Source organism: Syngnathoides biaculeatus, chromosome 4 (genome assembly GCF_019802595.1).
Source record: "Syngnathoides biaculeatus isolate LvHL_M chromosome 4, ASM1980259v1, whole genome shotgun sequence".
Taxonomy (NCBI): Eukaryota; Metazoa; Chordata; class Actinopteri; order Syngnathiformes; family Syngnathidae; genus Syngnathoides; species Syngnathoides biaculeatus.
This window is the reverse complement of record NC_084643.1, coordinates 17,800,208-17,828,023: the sequence shown is the minus strand read 5'-3', so window position 1 is coordinate 17,828,023 and position 27,816 is coordinate 17,800,208. Positions and strand designations below refer to the sequence as shown.

At 41.8% G+C, this 27,816-nt stretch overlaps 1 protein-coding gene across 1 annotated transcript; it reads right to left on the bottom strand.

Moving 5' to 3' along the window:
* Positions 1 to 27,191, bottom strand: klhl22 (kelch-like family member 22). The gene is given in 10 exon segments (XM_061817058.1): positions 1 to 7,492; positions 7,494 to 7,718; positions 8,613 to 8,846; positions 8,966 to 9,158; positions 17,816 to 18,222; positions 20,518 to 20,829; positions 23,431 to 23,539; positions 23,541 to 23,625; positions 25,876 to 26,144; positions 26,481 to 27,191. Coding segments are annotated over 9 exon segments (1,899 nt in total). The 5' UTR covers positions 26,093 to 26,144; positions 26,481 to 27,191; the 3' UTR covers positions 1 to 7,375.
* Between the last annotated feature and the right edge of the window lie 625 nt (positions 27,192 to 27,816).

Here is a 27,816-nt window from a genome sequence, read left to right as displayed (position 1 = left end):
TGCATCCATGTGACAAAAAATAAATAAAATAATAAAAACAGAAATACCTTTTAAAAAATATGGTAATGGTTTTGGACAGTAACAAATGACTAACTAATGAAATGGCAAATTACTAAATAACGACTTTTAACAAATAACGAGTGAATTACAAAAATATGGCAAAAGGTTGGCACAATAACAAATGACTAATAAATAAAATGACTAAATGACTTTTTAGCAAATGACAAGCAAATAAAATACATTTTTTTTTAATCTGGAAATAGAGCAAGTCATCTTCATCAGCACAACTCAATAGGAACTATGAATTGCCAATCAGTGTGTAATTTCAAACACGTGGATTTATTTACAACATTGACAGGATGCAGCCTAATATGTCGGCCGGTTTTCCCTTTTGTTTTGCCGTTGCATCACAATATATACTAATGACTAATTGTGTCCTGTCAAAGTATTCACCGATGACAGCACTTATCATGTGTATTTAAAAAATATATACAATAACGACTTTCTTACCCCAGAGTTTCCTTGATTCTAATTTCGATGTTCAACTATTACTATTCTATACAACTATCTATCTAGTCCAGGGGTGCCCAGACTTTTCGCGATTGAAAAGGAGGAGTTGGGGCCAGAGTTTTTTTTTGTTGTTTTTTTTTTTAGAATGACCAATGATGAAATAGAATGACCAAATGACCAAGTCACAAAGATCTATCCACTATCTATCCATCTATCCACTACAAAAATGCAAAAAATATTTATTTTTAAGTATATTGATATATATACTTATATATCTTTATGTGTAAATGTAAGTTTGTGTGCCTTGTGTTTAGTATTAGTTATAGTAGAATATAGACTAGATCTGTGGTACTCAATGTGTCGATCGTGATCAACTGAGCAATTCTGGTCAATCGCAACAGCGTGCCAAAAAAAAAAAAAAAAGACGTCAGCCTGATTTACGCTAGTCAATGGATTCCCCCCTATTTTAAGCCCTCGCTTTTTTCTTAAAGTAAAGAAATCTTATCAAACAAGAGTATGGATGCTGGACCAAAGAAGACGACAACTTTCACTTTCACTCGGAGAGAGAGGCAGACTTTTTTTTCACAATGTCATTTTCAAAGCGCGTTTGCCTCACCTCCCAATGAAGTGAAATGTGTAGCGGCATTTTTGAACTGTTTATGGAAAATACGACACCGACATTCAGCCGAAAAGCAAGCTGAGAATGAGAAAAGTGAACGAAGTAAACTCCCAACTGGTGGCGCGGGAGTCACAGAAGCATCGTTCCAGGTTCGTCACATCACCATTAATAACAAGAAGTCCTTCCAAGATAGAGAGATGGTAAAAGAAGCACAGCTGACTCATTGTTCTGATCTTTTAAAAATAAGGCAGGAATATTATCTTGAATAAAATCCCTGCAGCTGTAAAGGAGTACACTTACACAGTGCTGTGAAGCAATGGCTGATGTGTGGAGAGACAACGGAGATTGTGAGTGTTTCTCACTGCAGTTGGACGAATCCACTAACGTGAGTGACACAGCCCAGGTGTGCATGGTTTTCATATGGAGTTTAGTGATCATCAACGTGAACTCAGATAGTTACAAAAAATGTTTAAAGTGAATTATGTTGTGTAATATTGGCTCATGATTCTCGACCAAAGCACAAGGCTTAAAATAATTGTAACTGTGAAACAAATGTAAAGTTTCCTGTATTTTTTTAAATTCTTCTACCACTTATCTGAGGTCGGGTCGTGGGGGCAGGAGCTTTTGCAAGGATGACCAGACTTCCCTCTCCCCAGCCACTTCATCCAGGTCTTCTGGGGGGATCCTGTTCGCAGGCCAGCTGAGACAGTCTCTCCAGCATGTCCTGGGTCGTCCCCCGAGTCTCCTTCCAGGGCAACGTGCCTGGAACACCTCACGAGGGAGGTGTCCGGGAGCCATCCAAATCAGATGCCCCACCCAACTCATTTGGCTCCTTTCAATGTAGAGGAGGAGTAGCTCTATTGTGAGCTCTTCCTGAATGACCGAGCTTCTCACCCTATCTGTAAGGTATAGGCCCAGGCACACTGTCGAGGAAGCTGATTTTGGCAGCTTGTATCTGGGATTCTCGTTCTTTCGGTCATGACCCAGAGCTCGTGACCATAGGTGAGGGTGGGAACATAGATCAACCACCAAATAGAGCGCTTCAGCCTTCGACTAAGCTCCTTCTTGACCACAACAGACTAAGTCTGCGTCACTGCATACGCTGCACCGATCTCACATTCCATTCTTCTCTCACTCATGAACAAGACTTCAAGATACTTGAACTCCTCCACTTGGGGCAGGATTTCATCCCTGACCTGGAGAGGGTAAGCCAACCTTTTCCGACTGAGGACCACCGTCTCAGATTTGGAGGTGTTGATTCTCATCCCAGGTGCTTCACATTTGGCCGCCAACAGCTTCAGTGAGAGTTGGAGATCAGGCGTTGATGAAGCCAACAGAACCAGATCATCCGCAAAAAAACAGAGATGCAGCACTGAGGTCACCGAAATGAACCCCCTCCAGCCTTGGCTGTGCCTAAAAATTCTGTCCATTAAAGTTATGAACAGAATCGGTGACAAAGGGGAGCCTGGGGGGAGTCCAACCTTCACAGGAAACGAGCCCAAATTATGAAGGCAATGCAGACCAAACTCTGACCTCACTTGTACAGGGACTGACAAGCCCGTATCAGGGAATGCAAAAACCTATCCTCCCGAACCACACCCCACAGCATTCCCTGAGGGACACAGTCGAATTCCTTCTCCAAATCCACAAAACACATGTAGACTGGTTGGCCAAACTCCCATACACCGTCGAAGACCCGACCGAGGGTGTAGAGCTGGTAAACCGTCCCACGGCCAGCATAAAAACTACATTGCTCCTCCTGAATCTGAGATTCAACTTCCTGACAGAACCTCCACTCCAGCACCACTGAATAGACCTTCCCGGAGAGGCTGAGGAGTGTGATCCCCTAGTAGTTGATACACACCCTCATGTCCCCATTCTTAGAAAAGGGGACCACCACCCCAGTCTGCCAATCCAGATGCACTGTCCCTTATGTCATGCAATGTTGCAGATGCATGTCAACCAGGACAGCGCCACAACATCCACAGGCATTAGGAACTTCAGGCAAATCTCATCCACCCCCTGGAGAATTGCCACAGAGGACCTTTTTAACCATCTCAGCGACCTCAACCCTGGAGATTTGAGAGCCCTCCACAAACCACAAAACCTCCACCACATTAAGGTGATGGCTTCGAGGAGGGCTAAATTCACTTAAATGTATAATAAACCCGTTGCTGCATGTTTCGAGATAAACATTGCAAAAGGTATATATTACTTTTTTAATTTTTTTTTTATCACAGGAATACATTTGCCTATCTTGGATAACAGGCTTAACCTGTTAAACGGGGGAGAAAATTACAATAAGAGAGCAACATTTTAGCTTATCTAAATCATTCAACTAACATATCAAACAAAAGCAAACTAATTGACGGAACAAAATAGGTGCAGGATTGTGTGATCATCTAGATACTTGATGATTTTATGACTCTCTGTGGCTTCTGTCATTAAACAATGTGCCCAGAAAGCCATAATTGAGTGAAGGAAACGCTAAGTGGTAATAGTGAAACCCTATATTGACAATAGAGATTGTGTTTTGTTCACACTAAAACAACATGAACATAACTATTTTAAGTTGAGGTCTTATCTTACAGCACTGCTGCCTCCATTATAAATCAGTGCAAATATTTTGCGATACCAGAGGCACAGTCACGAAAAGCTCAACTTAAATACATACACACATGGATAAAAATTGTTGGTGCTGCGGTTAATAATAATAAAAAAAAATGTGGTCACAAAAATAACTTGAATCTAACAAGGGTAAATAAGACATACAAATGTTGTATAATGAAAATTAAACAATGATAATTTCTTTTGAAATTGTGCTTCAACAGGATTATTGTAAATGAAGCAGGCCCGGACAAAAATGTCGGTACCCCAAGAAAAGATAATTTAGTACAAATAATTTGTACGTATATTGGACATAGTGAACGGAGTGTCGTCCAATTAGCATCACAGGTGTCTTCAAGCTTGTAATCAGTCACTCGGCCTATTCCAAGGGTGACAAATAATCACTGTGCTGTTTGTTGACATGGTGTATATCACACTATACATGGAACAAGGAAGCAAAGCAGAGAGTTCTGTCAGGAGATTAAGGGTGAAAAATAACATGGTGACAAAAGAGCACAGCACAACCTTCAAATAAATTAGAGGTGAAATCCAATGTCAATGTACATCAGTGTCAGATTGCACTGCTGTTGTTTGAGCCAAATTGGACTTCTTTGGAGATGACCAAGGAGGACACCACTATTGAAAATAAACAATAAAAAAGCAAGATTGACATTTTCAAAATGAACTTACCAAGGCACATCAGGTCAGTGTTCACAGAAGCAAAAATGAAGCATACCAAGAAAAGAACACCAGCCCGAATGTGAAATGGAAGAGGCTCCATTATGTTCAGGGGGCTGCTTTGCTGCATCTGGCACAGAGTGTCTTGAATCTGCGCAGGGACTGTCAAGGTATTCTAGAGAGAAATGTGTTGCCCAGTCTCAGAAAGCTTGATCTAATTTGCAGGTCTTACAACCTGATAATGAACTAAAACATAGCTAAAGCAGCAAAGAATGGATCAGAGCAAAAGAATGAATATCTCTTCAGTAACCTCCTATGAGCTCCGATCTAAATCCTTTTGAACCTCTGTGAAAGGAGCTGATATCTGATGCTTGGAAAAAGCACCCCTCAAACCTGAGAAAACTGAACCTGTGGGCCAAAAATACCTGCTGAGAGGTGAAATCTCATTGAAGGTAAGAAAAATCATTTGATTGCAGTGACTGCCTCAAAAGGTTTTGCAACAAAATAAGTTTAGGGGACATTGAAGGCACTATCATTTTTGGCTGTGTGTGTTTCATAAATTTTAAAATAATTTTAAAACAGTTCTCTCAAACCGGAACTCAAAAGCAATGTCTGATTTTCATAGACATTTTTTTTTCAGATTCAAGTTATTTCTGTGACTACTGTGGGATTTTCTTTCATTGACAGAGCGGTATCAAAAATTGTGTCCATGTTTACATAAATACACAGTGATTATACAAAGTCTATACACCTCTATTCAAAGCAAATCAGTTTAAGTTTTTCCACCATTGTGACCTATATAACCTGTACAACGCAATCGAAAACAAACAAAAACAAAAATCTCTCAGCAATGTGAAGTAAAAACAACTGAAATTTTGTGGTTGTACACGTGGGGCTTAAAAGTGGAGCTGTAGCTGTGTTCACAACCAACTACAGAATTTGGAGTGAACAAGTACTGGTACATATTCTTCAGACTTCAACTAGAAAGCTGAAAAATGTCAAGAAAAGCCTATTACAGTTTAATTTGGTGTTGATCAGGCGGATTGTAAATTGTGGTAGGTGTGCTGTCTCACCATTTACCATGTGATTGAATGTAAATGGCTCTAAATTGCCCCTAAGTGTGATTGTAAGTGCGACTGTTGTCTGTCTTCATGTACCCAGCGATTCGTTGGCCACCAGTTCAAGGTGTAACCTGCCTCCTGCCCATTGACAGCTGGGATAGGCTCCGGCATTCTCGCGACACTCGTCAGCATAAGTGGCTCAGAAAATAGATGGATGAATGGTTAATTTGGAATAAAGCCAGATCCAAGTAATAAGATGTACACACGTGTGTAACCAGAAAATCTTAGTTGCCTACTTTTCCTTCCCCACGCAATTCCCCTCCAATTGAGTTGTTTCGGTTCCAATTTTTGTTTTTGTTAACCGATGTATATATGTCGCTAAACCTGGAATTTGAACAGGGGTGTGTAGACTTTTCTATTACCTCCACTTTACTGTTTAACCTTTCACAAAAGCAGGACAACAAGGCACTATGTTAGAGTGCACCTTTTTGTGCTTTTGCGTTACCTACCCAGTGGAAATTATAAGAACAAACAGCATTCTTTAAAATGAATACTGCAGGTGACAAATATACTTGGATTAACAGCAACAAAAGTAAATGTTTACAACACATTTGTTGTAATAACTAATAATTCACATGGTATTCAGCTGCTTTTTCTACATATTGCATAGTCAATAGAAGTTATAGATAATTGCATAAAGACAATAGGATTCATGAAGACACCCTGGCAGGCCAGAAATAAAGTCATATCTTAGCTTTGATTATGGCTCATGCTCTGGCGTCACTTTGATATACTTATGAAATGTCACAGCAGACTTTTCTCATGATTTTTCATTATTTTATTCAGATGATCTCATTTTCATCAAAAATACTATGACAATTGTGATGTGCATGTGACTCGATTTCCTTGTTAAATGAAAGGACTAACAATAATTGCTTTTTAATTATTGTTATTTTACAATTACATTTATCTTTAATTATTTTCAAAAGGAATAGGAGAATTGCTGCTTTTTCTATTTTGTCCACCTTCCTCTCGAATTCAAAAAGCATCCACATCAGGTTAATTGAAGACTAAATTGTCCACATTTGTGGCATAGTGGTCTCCTCTGCAGGCGTAACACTATCACAAGAAACACCAATGCATCCATCCATTTTGTATTGCACTTGTTCTTATTAGGGTTGCAAGTTCTGACTTTACCCTGGAATGCTTGGCAGCCAATCACAGATCGCCAATCACCAAACAACCATTCACAATTTCATGTACACATAAGGACAATTTAGAGACTTCAACAAACCTAATATGCATGCCTTTGGGAAGTGGGAGGAAGCCAGAAAAGGACAACACAAGTGTGGGGAAAATATGGAAACGCCACAATAGATGGCCACAGCCCTGATTCGAACCCCGAGCCTGTGGACTGTCAATCATCTTGGCTAACCTGTCCCACACCTTGCCGCCACAATGACCTTTCTTCATAGAGCAAATTGCATAATTTATTGCCAATATACATGTTTCAGTAGAGTATGATGTATTACTTTATGTTCTGTCATGTTATTAATTAAATATTGATTGTGAATTGCTCCAGATGAATGTGGCAATTTGGTAGTATTTGATGTGATAGTTGTGGAAATAGCGGGTGGATTAAGTTGGGTGATAGTGGTAGTAGGCATAGGGTAACGTGCTCAAAATCAGCTTTAGAAAATGGGGTTGAAACAATCAGTTCCACAGACTCGACCATTAAGACCATCGCTAATTGGAGAAACAATGTTTCGCATGCAAATTTACTAAGTGGTGCTTGTCAGAGGCACTAAAAAGGGCCTTGAGCATGACATTATGCTTCCATAATAATACTTAACTAAATTATCATGATGAAAGATAGCTTAAACTTCAAGTCACATACTCATTAGTCTTCATTTGTGCTTGTGTGTGAGCAGAAAAAGTCATCTTCCCAGGATGCTTTTAGGTGTGGCTCTGGGCTCTTGGCGAAAGCCAACACAGCTGGCGGCATGAGCAGCACGCAAGGCCGCCAGACCAGAGATCCGCTCCGTGAACGGCGTGTCGCTCTTCCACTCATCTGTGTCGGTGTTGAACACGTGAACATATTTCATCCGGTTGCCTTTGTTATGAGAGCGCCCTCCCAGCACATGGATACGACGGTCCAGTACTGCGATGCCAGGTTCCCCAAGGCCAGCAGGGAGTGGGTTTAGTAAAGTCCAAGAGTTGTCTGAGGGCTCAAAGCACGCCATCTAAAAAACACGATATATTGATTCTAAAATATATTTAAAAAGATCAGTCCCATTCAATAAAAACAATGACATTTTACCTCACAAATATCCTCTCAATTTTCCACAAATTTAATTTGTCAGAAATGTGTATCGTGACTAGCTCCGAAGCGATGAGGATATTTATCACCAAATATTTTGATCAAATTTAATACGTGTGCATAAAATGGGTAGCTCATTGCACTTATCAGTACCCAAGAAGTGGTTCTCAGCTTCAAAAAAGTTGGTGACCTCTGATATATACTACATATTGTAGGTGAAGTTATTTGAGAAGCAGTTGTTGTTGTTGTTTTCGGGGGCAGTGAAAGGGCTAAAATGAATACAGGCTCCTTTTAGATACACTGTACATACAAGGGGTCCTTGGTTTATGAGCATCCCGGTTTTTCACAAAAATCTGTGGCCAAGAAAAAATTGCAAACAGCAGGTATCGGGGGTGTCAAACTCAATTTTGTCGTGGGCCACATAGAAGTTACAGTTTCCCTCGAAGGGCCATTATGACAAAAACCATGAAAATCATTAATTGCATCATCATATTTACTTATGAAATTTATGAACTATTTTTGGAACCAGAAATCAAGGGCAATGGGTTTTTCAACTATTGTTGACATTTGGAAACACAAAAATGCTTGCAATCTCTCATAATCATTTATGATAAGACAACTGGAGGTTTGATACAGATTTTAACGAAAAATCATGGAGGTTCATACAAATGATTTGCCTTTGCGGGCCACATAAAATCATGTGGTGGGCCGGATCTGGCCCCCGGGCCTTGAACTTGACACCTGTGGTGTAAGAGTTTGACAGCAAAAGAGAACAAAATATTTGCCTCAATACTTCAATGAAAAGTGACCATCCTACCTGTAAGACATCCCGCCGGTAGCCGCGCTCGTCATTGCTTCCCCCGATGACATACAGGCGTCCATTCACAGCAGCCATGCCGTGCCATGCTCGCCCCACCGGCCCGTCCGCACAAGCTGTCCAGTTATTGGCTGCCGGGTCAAAACAGTAGGTCTCTCTAAGGTATGCCCGCTCTCTGCGTCCACCAGTAATGTAAATTTTGCTGTCTACTACAGGTCCAGCATGGGCGTAAACCTGCAACCAAGATCATTGCTGATATTAAAAATAAAAAAGCCTGAGATCCAAGTCCATACAGCAGGAGTGCTGAATATATAGCGCCCTCGTGTGTACATGGACAGAGTTACAGGACTTACCTCTCTAGTGAGAGGGGAAATAAATTCCCAGGTGTTAGTGTGAGGGTTGTAACGCTCCACTGAGCACAGCTCCCTGGTGTAGTCTCGACCTCCGATGGCGTAAATATGTCCACCCAACACACACACACAATGGTCTGTGTGCTCGTGCTGCAAAGGCTGGATGGAGCACCAACTGTTGTGACGAGGGTCATATCTCGAGAATGGGGACACAAGCTGATAAGTATTAGGACTTCACAACTAAAGAGAAAAACGTACGCAGATCGACTCCAATGAAAATGCCCACCAGAGAAGTCAAAACAGACTCCGCAAGTTATTTCATGACCATTCCTCATCTACATGACAGGGCTTGCACTGAAGACCTGCGGCCCGGATCAGGTTCTCCACGCCATTTTATGTGCTCACTAAAGCTTGCAAAAATGTGTGAAATTCAGGGGTGATTACATCATATGATAGAGCGGAGTTCATTTTAGATTTTGTTCATCTACAATACTAAACGTGAACTGTGGCATTAAAAATAGGGGTGTCCCTGCCCAGTTTCTGATCTTTGAGATCGGAAATCAGTCCAATGTCAGCAAAAAAAAAAAACAATCATCAGATCACATTGGACAGGATGAAAAATCGTATAACTCGAACAATACAAGCAGTCCATGCCATGTTCTGCTCCAGCACTTTTATCCAGTGGTACCCTGACAGTACGCAGGTCCCATGTGATCACAACAGGTTGCAAATATAGTAGCAAGGAGGAGTGAATGTTGAAGTTCACTGTAAAACTAAAGTTTCAAAGCAAAAGTATTACACCGTATTGAATGTTAAAATACATCACAGCCTTCGTTTCTTTCTGTTGTTATCCACAAAAAATTGTTAGTTCAACGCTAACACAGAATAAATAAAAGACATCATTAATGAGCTAATGAAAGTTAGAAGTGAACTTGCAGCACTTATCTCTCAAAATAATGACTATTGGTACACAAACGCTGTACAACCACATACAAAGGAAATATAGCAATACTCTGGTATCCACTTCTAATAATATATGATTGTGACTTCTACTTTCTTTTCTCCTGCAAATGTGTACCTAATTGCGTGTATCACATTACCCCTTAGAGGCCAAGATGTGCACAGCAGGATTAGTGGTTGTCAATAAAACTACACTGTACCCAAGTTGCAATAAGAAATTCAAAAGCATACTGCCACTAGTGTTGGGAAAGTTCGTTTTCTACACCAACTAGTTCCAAGTTCAGTTCATCATTAAAAATTCTGAACCAATAATCCAAAATGGAACTGGTTCATAGTTCATAGTATTACTCTCAAAATACTGCACAAACATTTCATTTTCCCCATTGTTGCCATCCATGAAGTCCACAACCAGTTGTGCGGCTTTCACCCTACAATTTCGAAAAATGAGGAAAAATGTGTTGCTTGGTGTTTTTAAAAACGAGGAATTGAAACAAAACCAGGTCCTTTCTCCTTAATGTGGTAACAAAATATGCAACACAGTATGAGAGGAATGATAGTGAAAGCACATTGTAACTGCATTCCTTGCAGCTCTGGCTGACTATATTAAAATATTTCATCTATTCTTATATTACAAAAACTAAATAAATCCCATATCATGACAGTGTGAGCGTACCATTTTAACTAAAGCATTCTGATACAAATAATAGATTTCATAGTAATATAGGTCACTTGCACAACTTCAGAGCAAGTGCATTGTGGGTAAGAATTTTTGGTGTGTCGGCCATTTTGGGAGGTTGTAAACAGTTCTTAAAGTTTGTCTACATACCAGCATCGCGTTCATTGTATCTGCACTTTCTTTGGCGTTTTCCAAGAATTTCAAGGATCTGTCGGCTGATCTGAAACCCTACTACAGGCAGAAAATCAGTTTATGTGAGGATCTGGACCCGTATAGTCTATCGAAGGCTGATTTTGCGACTGAAAAATGTTGGCCGAGAGTGGAATACCTCGACATTGTGAACTACTTGGTGCTTACAACCAACAGCCTTACTAACCAACAGATGAAGGCCTACAAGTCCTTGGAGGCTTACAATTACTTTGTAAGCGGGTGGATTCAGAGTGTCCTCTGCAAAACGTTGTCTGAAGAAAAGGTTTTAATTGTTGCCCGAGTAAGTAACTTGTAATCACCCGAGACAGAGTGCATAACTCACTGTTGTTGTTGTTGTTTATGCTTAGCCATTATGGCCTTTTCAGGTCCGACAAATCGGACCGATTAGGGAAAAAGATCTATGACAAAGTAGTGTGACAATAATTAAAATGTACAAGGTGTAAATTACGAAGTACTAACAAATTATTGCGTGAATGTCTGAATGTAGCCCTAATAGTAATACTAGCCCTAATACAACAGTAGCGGCTTTCTATTTGTTCACATTTGCCTTACTCAAATGTCAGCATATAGAAAGCTGCTACTGTTTTTATTAGGGATAGCGTGAATGATGCCCTGGTAGATGGTACATGCATACTCGTTTTGTTTTTAATATATATACGGTATATTTCCTTCTTAAAAATAATTTGACGTTTACAGACAGTAAACAGACAGCAAACGCACAACACACATTCATACAATTGTATTCTAAACTGTAGATGAAAAGCCTGTCACTGGCGGCAGATTTCGATCGGCGGCCGAGTTGGATGTACATGTACATGTAGACCTATCAAACACCGTTAGTCTTGTGATATAAAACACAGCAAACCACACATACATGTAAAAATAGTGGTAGGAGGATATGGTCAAAGTGCAATACTAGGCTTAAACTTACCACTTATGAAGTGCTCACTGCACACATGACTTGAAACTGTGGGACGAGTGAGATCTACATGTGAGATATTACCGGGCCACTTCGCTTGCCGTTTGCTCGACATTTCTTCTGTTTGGGGTCCTTGGTGCGTAATTATTTTCGGAAATCGGAAAAAACGTCTGTTCCCTTCTTTGCTGAACTTGTTATAGCAGCCAATAACACAACACGTGTGCACCATCGTCTCAGAAGTCAAAAAGCGTCTTATGTAATCTAATGTAACCAGCGAAATGAGACCTCCCAATATGGCGGCCAGAAAAAATTCAAAACGGATGTGACGTCACCTGCAAGTCACCTATACCTTAACAATCCTCTACTGTATTACAAAAGATCCACCGAATAACAAACTCCCATTTACATTTATTTCCTGAATGCACCGCGCATTCTCGCAGCTGCAACTTTGCCTGCCATAAAACATGGCCATCACCGCACTACTTTGGCTGCCAAAAACAGCATTTATCCACTAACATATGAAGTCTCATTTATAGTGTGTTCACGTGTGTTTTTCCTGAAATCAAACCTGGCACTCTAAAAAGAAAAATTAACTTAACTGGAAAACATTTCTTTGATGCCAGAATGACCATGTTCTCAATTCCGTTCATCTGACGGAAATGAACCAAGTTTAGCGCTTACGAGCACAAATTAAACTGCAAACAAACTTGTTCATGAACTTTCATTCATTGAACTCATACACATAGAGCAGTGATTGGTGCAAATGTGGAAAAAGCAATGTTCACGTGTACAGACAGTTGGAAAAAAAATTGTCATTTATGTTTTATCGATTGAAATGTAGAAGGTGACACAGTGCCGTAGCTGTGAAGGCCTGGCCTCACAGTTCTGAGGTCCAAGGTTCAATTCTGGCCCCACCTATGTGGAGTTTACATGTTCTTCCTGTGCCTGTGTGTGTTTTCTCCGGACACTCCGGTTCCCTCCCAAATCCCAGAAAACATGCAACATTAATTGGATACTCTGAATTGCCCCAAGGTGTGGTTGTGAGTGCGACTGCCCTACGATTGGCTGTCAACCAGTTCAGGGTGTACCCCAGCTCCTGCCCGATGAAAGCTGGGGTAGGCTTCAGCACTCCTGTGACCCTTGTGAGGATAAGCGGCTCAGGAAATGGATGGATGGATATTTTATTGGTTTTAACAGGAATTCCTAAAATTATTTTAAATTTTTTTTTCCAATTGCATCCATCCATCCATTTTCTGAGCCACTCCTAACAAGGGCATCGGAAGTGGACCATCAGTGACCTTTTCAATTGCAGTATATTCTTATTTTTAAAGTTTCTTTCTGAAACCCATTGGTCAGTTTTTCCTCCTACCTACTGTTGCTGATGATTGTTCTCTGAGTAAGATCACTTCATCAAAACTTTCCAAAATTTCCATACTACTCAATAAGTAAAGTATACATGATTATTGCTGATATTGAAGAAAATTCAGACTGTGGTATTGCAAAGCATGCTGGGAGCATGTAAATAGTGTTTAAACTGCATGTTTTGTGTCAATTATTTTGAGACAATTTTATTTTATTATTTGCTAGTTATGCTTTTCTGTTTGCTGTGGTGTGATAATTTTAGTCTCAATCCGATGAGTTGCTTCCAGTCTTCAAACTGGTAGCAGCTTAAAACAGAAGGCTCTGGCCAGCCCAATCGTAATTCAATAAATCCTGCTGAATTTGGACAGAATGTTGTGAATACTCGACGTGGGATGCTCCTGGGAACAACTTCAGTGGACTAATTTTGTGCAATCTTAGTACCCAAATTGGAGCCATATGATTCACGTCGAAGCTGCTCAACCTAAGTTAGCCTAGCTGGACCGCTAACAACAAAACGCATCTGTTTTCTAATATTTACTGAGGAAGAAAACATCAAACGCTAGTATCTACACATCCTGCAAAACCGTATCGTATACAACGAGGATAGTGAGTACTCAAAAGTAGTTGGGGCGAGCGGAAACATCAACTTAAACTTGGTTGACAGCCTAGTATTCCTTAGCTTAGCTTGCTAACAACGAGACACGTTTGTGATCAATTCGTGGATGTTGAAGAGACACTGAACGTGAGTAACTTCATAACTTGTACGACGAGGGCCGTGAGGACTTCTAGGAAATTTAACAAGTCTTATCTTAGTACATCTTAGTACCCAAATTGGTGTTGTATTGTTCGGGTTGAAGCTGCTCGGTCTAAGTTAGCCAAGCGGGCTGACAACATTACCTACGTAGAGTATAGGACCAAACATCAAACGTGGACTCAACCTTCAACTACTCAAGTGAGCACCATTATGGTTTGAATCCTTTCTATCCACATATCCTTTAAATCGCCATATCCTTTATATTTTCACACAGGTAGTAAGTGATTTGTATACCTTATGTGCTGACTGTGTTTATTTGATTGCTTCTTCTTTTTGACTATCTGCAGCCCGTTGGGCAGCACAATATTGTGCTACCTGTTGGTCGGTCCCAAGCACGGATAAATGCATAGGGTTGCGTCAGGAAGGCCATCCGGCGTAAAACTGTGCCAAACATATATGAGCGTTCATTATACGAATTCCATAACGGTTAGGTCGTGGCCTGGGCTTCCTACCCCCACACTCGGAAATGTTAATCTGCAAGGCGTAGGTAGAAATTCAGATAATGTAGAACGAAGACAAAAATAGGAGGAAAGCGGCTTAGTCGGCAGAAGAAGAAGAGAAATGCACAGACCATACAGTTGTGTGTAGGGACATTTGAATGTTGGGACTATGACAGGAAAAGATCAGGAGTTAGTTGCCATGATGATGATTAGGAGAAAGGTTGATATATTGTGCATGCAAGAGAGCAAGTGGAAAGGGAGTAAGGCTAGAAGTTTAGGTGCAGGTTTTAAATTACTTTATCATGGAGTAGATGGGAAGAGAAATGGAGTAGGGGTTATTTTAAAAGAAGAGCTGGCTAAGAATGTCTTGGAGGTGAAAAGAGGTTCAGATTGAGTGATGATGATGAAACTTAAAATTGAGGGTGTTATGTATAATGTGGTTAGCAGCTATGCCCCAAAGGTAGGATGTGACCGTGAGTTGAAAGAGAAATTCTGGAAGAAACTAGACGAAGTAGTCTTGAGTATCCCAGACAGAGAGAGAGTTCTGACGGGTGCAGATTGTAATGGACATATTCGTGAGGGAAACAGGGGCGATAAAGAAGTTATGGGTAAGTACGGCATGCAGCAAAGGAACTTTGAGGGTCAGATGGTGGTGGACTTCCCAAAATAGATGGAATTGGAAGTGGTGAACAGTTATTTCCATAAGAGACAGGAACATAGAGTGACCTACAAGAGTGGAGGTAAAAGCACGCAGGTGGATTATATTTTGTGCCGACGATGTAATCTGAAGGAGGTTACCGACTCTAAGGTAGTGGTGGGGGAGAGTGTGGCTCGACAGCATATGATGGTGGTGTGTAGGATGACTCTGGTAGCGGGTAGGAAGATTAAGAAGACAAAAGTAGAGCAGAGAATGGGCAAAGAGGTGGTAGAAGTTAAGAAAGGAAGAATGTTGCGTGGCCTTTCGAAAAGAGGTGAGACAGGTTCTAGATGGTCTGGAAGAGCTTCCAGAAGACTGGAATACAACTGCCAAGGTATTCAGAGAGGCAGGCAGGAGCGTACTTGGGGTGTCTTGTGGGAGGAAAGGGGAGAAGGAGACTTGGTGGTGGAACCCCAACATACAGGAAGTCATCCAAGGAAGGAGATTAACAAAGAAGAAGTGTGACACAGAGAGGACTGAGGAGAGGCGTAAGGAAAACATTGAGATGCGTCGTAGGGCTAAGGTAGAGGTGGCGAAGGCTAAACAATAGCCATATGAAGACATACATCAGGTTTGATACAAAAGAAGAAGAAAAGGATCTCTACAGGTTGGCCAGACAGAGGGATAGAGATTGGAAAGATGTGCAGCAAGTAAAGGTGATTAAAGATAGCAATGGAAATATGTTGACTGGTGACAGTAGTGTGCTAAGTAGATGGAAAGAGTACTTTGAGAAGTTAGTAAATGAAGAAAATGGGGGAGAAGGTCAAGTAGAAGAGGCAAGCGTGAATGACCGGGAAGTTGCAATGATTAGTAAGGGAGAAGTTAAAAAGGCACTGAACAGAATGAAAAAGGGAAAGACAGTTGGATGCGATGACATACCAGTGGAGGTTTGGAAGCAATTTGTTGAGGTGGCTGTGGGGTTTTTGACCAACTTCTTCAATGGAATACTAGCAGGAGAGAAGATGCCAGAAAAATTGAATAAAAGTGTGCTATTTTTAAGAACAAAGGCGATGTTCAGAACTGTGGAAACTACATAGGAATAAAGTTGATGAGACACACAATGAAGAACCAGTAGTGGAGGCTAGACTCAGGACGGAAGTAAGTATCTGCGAGCAACAGTATGGTTTCATGCCTAGAAAGTGTACCACAGATGCATTATTTGCCTTAAGGATGCTCGTGGAAAAGTACAGAGAAGGTCAGAAGGAGCTACATTGTATCTTTGTAGACCTAGAGAAAGCCTATGGCAGAGTACAAAGAGAGGAACTGTGGTTCTGCATGTGCAAGTCTGGTGTGGCGGAGAAATGTGTTAGAATAGTACAGGACATGTATGAGGGCAGCAAAACAGCAATGAGGTGTGCCGTAGGTGTATCAGAAGAATTTAAGGTGGAGGTGGGACTGCGTCAGGATTCCGCGCTGAGCCCTTGCTGTTTGCAATGGTAATGGATAGGCTGACAGATGAGGTTAGACTGGAATCCCCTTGGACCATGATGTTCGCAGATGATATTGTGATCTGCAGGAAAAGCAGGGAGCAGGCAGAGCGATAATTAGAAAGATGGAGGTACGTACTGGAAAGGAGAGGAATGAAGATTAGTCAAAGTAAAACAGTATATATGTGGAGGAAGAGTGAAGCTCCAGGGAGAAGAGATAGCGAGGGTGGACGACTTCAAATACTTGGGGTCAATAATACAGAGTAATGGTGAGTGTAGTAAGGAATTGAAGAAACGGTTCCAAGCGGGATGGAACAGTTGGCAGAAGGTGTCTGGTGTTCTATGTGACAGAAGAGTTTATAAAACAGTGGTGAGGCCGGGCATGATGGAGTAGAGACGGTGGCTCTGAAGAAACAACAGGAAGCAGAACTGGAGGTAGCAAAAATGAAAATGCTGAGGTTCTCGCTTGGTGTGAACAGGTTGGCTAGGATTAGAAATTAGCTCATTAAAGGTACAGCTAAAGTTGGATGTTTTGGAGACAAGGTTAGAGAGAGCAGACTTTGATAGGTTGGACATCAGAGGCGAGGGAGTGAGTATATTGGTAGAAGGGTGCTGAGGATGGAGCTGCCAGGCAATAGAGCAGGAGGAAGACCTAAGAAAAGGTTGATGGATGTTGTGAGGGAGGACATGAGGACAGTGGGTGTTAGAGAGCAGGTTGCATGAGAAAGGCTTAGATAGAAAAAAATGACACACTGTGGCGACCCCTAACGGGACAAGCCGAAATAAAAAGAAGAAGAAGAATCTGACACCGTGAGTGTGGACAACATTGTCAGTGATGAAGTGCATACACAGGAAGTGTAGGAGGCAATCTAAGCTTCTTCTGTTTACAGATTTGAAATGCAATTGATCCTCATTGCGTTGTGAGTGCCATCATATGGTAGATTTCGAACACTCTAGAACACATGCTAGAATACATGCTAACAGTGTAAACAGTGTGTTTAAGTGTACTTTGTTGGACAAGTAACACATTTGCAAATTTTGAAACTCCATATGCACATAATGTGAACCACATTCCACTTTCACTTTCAACATGACAATGATCCGAAGCATACAGCCAGGAAAACCAAGGAGTGACTCCATGAGAAGCATATCAAGGTTGTGGCATGGCCTAGGTGGTCTGCAGACCTAAACCCAAAAGAAAATCTTGTTGAAACTCTGTTTCTCAGCGACAGCTCAGAAACCTGTCTGATCTAAAGAAGATCTGTGTGGAGGAGTGGGCCAAAATCCCTCCTGCAGCGTGTGCAAACGTGGTGAACAACTACAGGAAACGTTTGACCTCTGTTCTCACCTCCAGCAGCAAGTCTCATGAAATCCAGTGGTATTCCTGTCTCCACCAATAAGATACACAAAGTTGTTAAGCACAGCAATTCCCTGGTTGGACATCCGAGGACTGTTCACTGCATTAAGAACCCACCACTCGCTCCAGCTGGGGTGGAACACCTGGATCAGGTGCTTGCTGACCGTTTCAGAGGGTGAAGAAAACATCCCACCGAAGCCCAAGATACAGTTGAAAGTGGAGCGGGGCTGTCTGAGAGGACTCTGAAGGACTGGCTGCCACATCTCCTGCTCGTGATAATGGAGGGCTGCGGACACAGTTTCCTTTAGCGGACACTGTTCCAGTTTATTATGCAACCTCCGAAGTACTTGTTTCTCTATGAGGCAGAAGTGCACGGCATCAAACATCTTAAGACGGTCCTGCAGTTCAGTGGATTGAACAATATTTAGATGTTCAGTGAAACTCGCTTTAACATGGGTCATCGTTCATTGCAAATTTAGAGTAACTTCAATCGTTGTTGTTCCCTCAGAGAAGATAAGAGTGCCCGTGAGAATCATTGTATGTTTTCTCTGTACTGCTCCTTTGTGTATGTATGTATGTTAAAGTAGCAGTTTTCAAAGATTTATAATCACCCTAAGGTATGCTAATTTTTGTCAACCCCTCTCTGACACTTCGCATTACGTAGTGGACATTTTTGAGTGACAAAATCACATGGTTTGATATACAAATCATTGTATACAATGAAGAAAATAAGTATTTGAACACCCTGCTATAGTGCAAGTTCTCCCACTTAGAAATCATGGAGGGGTCTGACATTTTCATTGTAGGTGCATGTCCACTGTGAAAGAGATAATCTAAAAAGAAAAATCCAGAAATCACAATGTATGATTTTTTAACGATTTATTTGTGTGATACAGCAGCAAATAAGTATGAGAACACAGGTCTATCAGCGAGAATTCTGACCCTCAAAGACCTGTTAGTCTGCCTTTAAAATTCCACCTCTACTTCATGTCTTATCCTGAATCAGATGCACCTGTGTGAGCTCGTTAGCTGCATAAAGACACCTGTCCACCCAATACAATCAGTGAGACTCAAACTTGTAACATGGCCAAGTCCAGAGAGCTGTCCAAAGACACCAGAGACAAAATTGTACAACTCCACATGGCTGGAAAGGGCTATGGACAAATTGCCAAGCAGCTTGGTGAAAAAAGGTCCACTGTTGGAGCATTCATTAGAAAATGGAAGAAGCTAAACATGACAGTGAATCTCAGTCGGAGTGGAGCCCCATGTAAGACATCACCTCGTTGGGTCTCAATGATCCTTAGAAAGGTGAGGAATCAGTCCAAGACTACACGACAGGACTTGGTCAATGACCTGAAAAGAGCTGGGACCACCGTTTCCAAGGTGACTGTTGGTAATACGTCATAGTTTGAAATCATGCATGGCACGGAAGGTTCCCCTGCTTAAACCAGCACATGTCAAGGCCCGTCTTAAGTTTGCCAATGACCATTTGATGATACAGATGAGTCATGGGAGAAGGTTTTGTGGTCAGATGAGACCAAAATGGAACTTTTTGGTCATAATTGCATTAACTGTGTTTGGAGGAAGACGAATGATGAGTTCCATCCCAAGAACACCATCCCTACTGTGAAGCATGGGTGTGGTCAGGGTGCTTTTCAGCACATGGGACAGATCGACTGCACTGTATTAAGGAGAGAATGAGTGCAACCATGTATTGTGATATTTTGGGGAACAACCGCTTTCCCTCAGTCAGAGCATTGAAGATGGGTCGTGGCTGGGTCTTTCAACATGACAATGACCCGAACCACACAGCCAGGAAAACCAAGGAATGGCTTCATAAGAAGCATATCAAGGTTCTGTCGTAGCCTAGCCAGTCTCCAGACCTAAACCCAATAGAAAATATTTGGAGGGAGCTGAAACTCCATGTTTCTCAGCGACAGCCCAGAAACCTGTCTGATCTAGAGATGATCTGTGTGGAGGAGTGGGCCAAAATCCCTCCTGCACTGTGTGCAAACCTGGTGAACAACTACAAGAAACGTTTGACCTCTGTAATTCCAAACAAAGGCTACTGTACCAAATATTAACAATTGTTTTTTTTCTCAGGTGTTCAAGTACTTATTTGCAGCTGTATCACACAAATAAATTGTTAAAAAATCGTACATTGTGATTTCTGGATTTTTCTTTTTAGATTTTCTCTCTCACAGTGGACATGCACCTACAATGAAAATTTCAGACCCCTCCATGATTTCTAAGTGGGAGAACTTGCACTAAAGCATGGTGTTAAAATACTTATTATCTTCACTGTATATAAATGTTTAAGTCTTTTCCTTTTCCGGTAAACTTCAACTGGGACTGATAAATAAATAGCTGCAACCATGCATTGTTGCATCTTATTTGGAGAACTGTGCAAGGCCATGAGAACTGGCCGTACATAACACTTTCAGAAGTGTGTTTAAATGGCTTGAAGTGTTTTACAAAGTCTTAATAGTGTAGCAATGGTAATAGCTATAAAACAAAAAATCTATTTTATATGGTCCATCTGTAGCACAGCTTTTCACTTGTCGTGGATGAGTCTGGAACAAATCCTCTAGGATAAATCGGGGTTCACTGTACGAGGAAGTACAAAGTGTCGAGCATCGCCTTGTGTACAGTGGGTGACAGAATTGAAATGAACATGGACACACACGACTGACCTGCAAGTACACTTGGTTATGGTCCACCTGTTCAGGACTGTGGTGGTAGTGAACCGCTGCTTCATCCACCTCGTTCTCACTCTGGACCTCCAGTTCATCACTGCTCAGCACTCGAAATATTTCCTCTTGGGGGAGCTGTCGGTAGACGTCTGTGCGAGACAAAGCCTGGAAGTTGCTCAGGATGTGGGACTGAACTCGGGCATTGAGCTGCTGCAGTCCGTAGAGGTCAGCCAGGTGATGCATTTCCAAAAGGTTGCCCTCATCCAGCCAGGAGAAGAGGAACTCGAAGCAGAAACCAGTGACATCCTCAAGCTGTTCAAAACACAGAACATACAACACAACAGGAATAGCTGAATTATGTACAGGGTCAACCTATACAGTGAAGAAAATAAGTATTTGAACACCCTGCTATAGTGCAAGTTCTCCCACTTAGAAATCATGGAGAGGTGTGAAATTTTGATCATAGGTGCATGTCCACTGTGAGAGAGGTAATCTAAAAAAAAATCCAGAAATCACAAGGTATGATTTTTTAATGATTTATTTGTGTGATACAGCAGCAAATAAGTATTTGAACACAGGTCTATCAGCGAGAATTCTGACCCTCAAAGACCTGTTAGTCTGCCTTTAAAAGTCCACCTCCACTCCATGTCTTATCCTGAATCAGATGCACCTGTGTGAGGTCGTTAGCTGCATAAAGACACCTGTCCACCCAATATAATCAGTGAGACTCAAACTTGTAACATGGCCAAGTCCAGAGAGCTGTCCAAAGACACCAGAGACAAAATTGTACAACTCCACAGCGCTGGAAAGGGCTACGGACAAATTGCCAAGCAGCTTGGTGAAAAAAGGTCCACTGTTGGAGCAATCATTAGAAAATGGAAGAAGCTAAACATGACAGTCAATCTCAATCGGAGTGGAGCCCCATGCAAGATATTACCTCGTGGGGTCTCAATGATCCTTGGAAAAGTGAGGAATCAGCCCAGGACTAGATGACAGGACTTGGTCAATGACCTGAAACGGGCTGGGACCACTGTTTCCAAGGTGACTGTTGGTAATACACTAACACGTCATGGTTTAAAATCATGCATAGCACGGAAGGTTCCCCTGCTTAAACCAGCACATGTCAAGGCCCGTCTTAAGTTTGCCAATGACCATTTGGATGATACAGAGGAGTCATGAGGGAAGGTTTTGTCGCCAGATCAGACCAAAATGGAACTTTTTGGTCATACTTCCACCGCGTTTGGAGAAAGACGAATGATGAGTTCCATCCCAAGAACACCATCCCTACTGTGAAGCATGGGGGTGGGAGCATCATGATTTAGGTTTGTTTTTCTGCACATGGGTCAGGACAACTGCATTGTGTTAAGGAGAGGATGAGCGTGGCCATGTATTGTGAGATTTTGGGGAATAACCTCTTTCCCTCAGTCAGCGCATTGAAGATGGGTCGTGGTGGGCTTTTTCAACATGACAATGACCTGAAGCACACAGCCAGGAAAACCAAGGAGTGGCTCCCTAAGAAGCATGTCAATGTTCTGGCGTGGCCAAGCCAGTCTCCAGACCTAAACCCAATAGAAAATCTTTAGAGGGAGCTGAAACTCCATGTTTCTAGGCGACAATCCAGAAACCACATTCCACTTTCACTTTCAACATGACAATGATCCGAAGCATACAGCCAGGAAAACCAAGGAGTGACTCCATGAGAAGCATATCAAGGTTGTGGCATGGCCTAGGTGGTCTGCAGACCTAAACCCAAAAGAAAATCTTGTTGAAACTCTGTTTCTCAGCGACAGCTCAGAAACCTGTCTGATCTCAAGAAGATCTGTGTGGAGGAGTGGGCCAAAATCCCTCCTGTACTGTGTGCAAACCTGGTGAACAACTACAGGAAATGTTTGACCTCTGTAATTACAAACAAAGGCTACTGAACCAAATATCAATATTAGTTTTCTCAGGTATTCAAATACTTATTTGCAGCACAAATAAATCATTAAAAAAAAATCATACATTGTGATTTCTGGATTTTTCTTTTTATATTATCTCTCTCACAGTGGACATGCACCTACGATGAAAATTTCAGAGCCCTCCATGATTTCTAAGTGGGAGAACTTGCATTATAGCAGGGAGTTCAAATACTTGTTTTCTTCACTGAATAATTCATGTTGGATTGAAAGCATATAAAAGCAGGGGTGTACGGACTGTGGCCTGCTACAATTATTTAATCTTGCCCATAAATTTACATGGTCAAGAGTCTCGTAATATGTGTTAACTACCCCCACACCCACTATTTGGTTAGTTAAAATGTATTCATTCATGTTTTATTTGTTATTCATTTATTTCATAACGGCGGCACGGTGGAGCAGCTAAAAAGTGTTGACCTCACAGTTCTGAGGTCCAGTGTTTGATCCCGCCCCCGTATGTGTGGAGTTTGCATGTTCTCCCCGTACCTGCGTGGGTTTTCTCCGGGCACTCCGGTTTCCTCCTACATTCCAAAAAATTGCAACATTAATTGGACACTCGGTGTGATTGTGAGTGCAGCTGTTGTCTGTCTCCGTGTGCCCTGCGATTGGCTAGCAACCAGTTCAGGGTGTACCCCGCCTCCTGTCCGTTGACAGCTGAGATAGGCCGCAGCACACCCCGCGACCCTCAAGAGGATAAGCGGTGAAGAAAATGGATGGATAGCTAAATACATACCCGGAGACTGGTTGGGTGGCAACCACTCCACGGTGTACTCTGCCTCTTGCCTAAAATGAGCAACGGGTAGGTCTGATGGGCACCAGCTATACCATGACAATAATGAGTATGGGGGTGTAGAAAATTTATTACTGCATGTCTATACAGTTGATAAAAGTTTATGATGGTAGGCCTGCAAGATATGCAGTGTGTTACCCATGTATTTCCAAAGGCAAGAGATCTCACCTGCAGCAATGTGGCCGCTGTCAGGACATCGTGTATACAGTCCAGGTCCAACTCTATCTTTGAAGTGTACATATAGTCAATTATTTTGTTCATGCCCAAAAAGGACACTGTGAATCGGGATCTCATTCTGCTGCGTCTCCCGAAGGCCTCCGGTGAACATCCCCCTAAGGAGAACATTGACAGGGTGTTGGAGAACTGCTGGCCTGACCAGGGTGATGCTAACAAACCTTTTTATTTGTTAAACTGATAATCAGTATTGAAAAAGCTATTGTACTAGTAATCCATTTTCAAAACTGTTGTCTTCATTAGGGTTGTGGAAAAGATTGAGCCTCGGCCAGCTGGGTTTTGGTGAAAGGTAAAGTACAACCGAGAATCGCCGCAAGTCCATCACAGGTCATTTAACCATTCACACTGACCTATGGACAATTTAGCATCTTCAATTAAGCTACAATGTATATTTTTCAAATGGGGGTGGGGGGCACAGGCACAGAAAGAACGTAATCTCAACACAGAAATTCCGAAACCGAGATTAAAAACTTGTGACTATGCAACTGAGGCAGTTTGCTTAGCTCTTGGGCAATGTGCTGCTGTATTTAAAGTGGTTTTAAAATAAACCTACACACCACAGTTCCCATTTTTTTTCTTTGTTATATTCAGTGGAGGTGGGACGGTGGTCAAACTGGTTAGAGCGTGTGCCTCACGGTTCTGTGGACCTGGGTTCAAATGACAGCCGCACCTGTGTTGAGTTTTCATCTTCTCCTCCTGCCTGCGTGAGTTTTTTCTGAAAGAACATGCATATTGGGTTAATTGAAGACTCCAAATTGACCGTACGTGAGAATACGAGTGCCAGTGGTTACGTGTGTCCCAGGATTGGCTGGCAACCAGTTTAGGGTGTACCCCGCCTCCTGCCCGAAGATAGCCGGTATAGGCTCCAGCAAACCTTCGTCCCTTGTGAGGACAAGCGGCTCAGAAAAATTAATGGCTGGACGGATATAAAGTGAAACCTCAATAGAACAAAATAATTGGGGCAGGGGGCAGGCGATATTGCTGATAGTTCATTACACTGAAGCACTTCTTTTTCTGAGGCATATGCACCCACATGTACAGTACAGAATTATCATTTTGTAGTTTGATTATGTGGCTGAAAATGGTCAGTACAGTAAATTGCTATTGGAGAAAAAAATGAATAAACCCTAAAAAATATTTGAACATTTCACATTTTATCCAAACTTAACATGACAGTGTGTTTGGTCAATTTGAGACGTAACACTTTGTTAAAAGCATGTTATGTGATAAATATTTTTGGGACCATTCAGTTGAGTCCTGACGATCCATTTTATCTGCTATCCGTTACATTGGGCTCCATTTTATTGAGGATCCACTATGATGATGATAATAATAATAACAATAATAATAATGAGTTACTGATGTGCTTTTCAAGACACTCAAAGACAATTTACAATTGAACACACAATTCATTCCCTCCATGGGTCCAACCACTAGCCTGACCCCTACTGAACTGTGTGTTGATCTGAAGAGGCCTGTGCGCAGGATATCCCCTTGAAATATGACCGATTTGGAATGTTTGGGCAACAAAGAGGAAATATCACCACATTAAGATGTCCCGGATCGACTTTTACCCTAAAATAAGGAGTACTGTAATAAAGGCTAATGGTGTGGCAACCAAGAATTAGTTATATGGTGTGCATATTTCTGCAACCAAGTTATTGTACTTTTTTTTTTTTTACCCTAAAAATGCTTCTCAACTGAGATGTTAAGAATATCAGCTACATCCAATGGTGGATAAAGACTTGAAATGATTTGTCATGGTCTCATGGCATTTAAACAAGGGTGTGTGGACTTTTAATATCCATTGTAAATGTAGTCAGATGATGTCACAATATCTTATCTTGAATTCTTGTTTTGTGTCTTTTTTTTCTGTGCCACGCTGCATTTTTATCCTGAAAATTTCCACATATAATTTTTTCCCCCATTTCTTCAGTGTATGTGACGTTCGCAATTCGTTTTGGCTATCTGTCGTTAATTTCCTATGCCAATTATTTAAGAGAAGATATTGTTTTTCTGTCATCCTGTTTTTTCCATGATTCTCCTTAATTGACACCCCTGTGTACAGTATGTCAGGTCAAAATACTGCCTGGGTTTATGTTACATTTAATACTGCACACACATTGAGTAGGATAAATAATATGTAGAATTTTCAAATTTTCTCACACTAATTCCCATGCAAGATGTGTCAAATGACAAAGTGGTGCGTTCCATCTTAGCAAATGTGGCAGTGTGATTGTAATTTTAATTGTACAGGTTTCCGGCATTGACTGTGTACCACCTCATTTTCTTTGAAGAAGCGTATTCACTTTCACTTTCACTTCGACAAAATCGGCAGTTAACGACGGACGTTTTGAAGGTTTTACCTAAAGTAATCGCAGGAGGCAGCAAGAAGCACACGGTGGCCGTGGATGGCTTGACCCTCCACTAGCAACACCACATCCGACAGGATGCCAGCTTGCCGGAGCCCCAGCAGACTGTTCAGCAGGCTTTGGGAATGAGCCGAACTTCTGTACGTCTGTCGGCCGCGGCGGGCTTGGGTTGAGGGGGAACCGCCGTTCTCGGCCATCGCAAGACTACGTTGTTCAGGCTTCATCGCCCTTAAAGGTTGGCGCGAGCAATGCTAGCAGGACGACTTACATCATAACCTAACACCGGAAAACAGACAAAACAAAACAGGTCACAACAGGAATGATAATGGGTTACTGTCAGGGTGGTTATCATTCAGTAGCCAGACCACCGCAACAATCATTAAAATAAACCGTGGACTTGCACTGAACCTCGGTTGTTGCCTAACGTCAACATTGACGAAGGATGAATGAAGCTAGCAAGCTAATGTTGAAACCTCATTGTTACGAGGTCAAGCATAAACGTTCGTCAAATGGACTACAACAGCAACGAATACGCGCCAGTAGAAGCAGGTTGGGTTTTTCTTTTTTTAACTTAATTAAGGATTTTCTAATTCCGGCGACGTGACTACTCACGTTTGCGATGTCAACTTTGAGTCGCTCCTGTGTTGACAGCTTTCTCCCATTGGGCATTCCCATCTTATTAGCCCGCCCATTTTTCCGCAAGAACCAATCAGAAACGTAAGAAAAAAGGTAAAGCAAGCGAGATAAGAAAATGTTTTAGGGTAGCCTACTTTTTCACCTTAAAATACTTTATGCGGTTATATTCCCTTGATCCGTTTTGTATTTTTGACTCTAGACTAATCACTAGTGTGTTTGAAGATACATGTATGCTTCTACCTTGCGTAAATTAAACTACATGCTTTGCTGTATTGGAATTATTTCTGCCAGACACTAGAGGAGGCTCTTCACTTCAGCAAAACAGGTTGCTCTTGTCAAGTGTACTCTCTTGATCAAGCTTCACACTAACGTTTGAAGCCTTGTTAATAATAATCGTTAAGTAAGTACCTTTCGGCTTGTCCCGTTAGGGGTCGCCACTCAGATGAAACGCTCATATTTGTTTGGCACAATTTTTACACCGGATGCTCTTTCTGACGCAACCCCTCAGGGGGACTAGCTAATAATAGTAATAACGATATTAAATAAATAATAATGTAAAATAAGTCCAATTTAAATGAAACATGTTTAACAAGTACATACAATGAGCACCATGGTCAAGTGGCTGCACAACTGGACTGGTCGTCATGATGTAGCCATTCGTACACAGCGAAGGTGCATTTCCAAGTCAGTGCCCCGAACAATGGAGTCAACCTGTATCACACAAGCCTTGATATAAATAAGTAAGTCAATAGATAAATAAAATAAAATCTTCATCTTGTGGTAGCTTCTTTACCACACTCTCCATTGCTCTGTATTGACCCCAAGTATTTGAAGTCATCCACCCTAACTATCTCTTCTCCCTGGAGCTTCACTCCTCCTTGTCCGCCCCTCACATTCATGCACGTATATTCTGTTTTACTTTGGCTAATCTTCATTCCTCTCCTTTCCAGTGCGTGCCTCCATCTTTCTAATTGTTTCTCCGCCTGCTCCCTGCTTTCACTGCAGATCACAATATCATCTGCGAACATCATAGTCCAAGGCGATTCAGTCTAACCTTATCTGTCAGCCTTTCCATTACTACCAGACAAAGTATGATGAATACAAAAATTGGATCTTGGTTTCCCTTGCCCGGACACGGGTCACCGGGGCCCCCCTCTGGAACTAGGCATGAACGTGGGGCTCGAAGAGGAGCGCCTGGTCGCCGGGCCTGCACCCATGGGGCTCGGCCGGGCACAGCCTGAAAGGTTAACATGGGTCCCCCCTTCCCATGGGCTCACCACCAACAACAGAAACTAGCTCTAGGGACATGGAA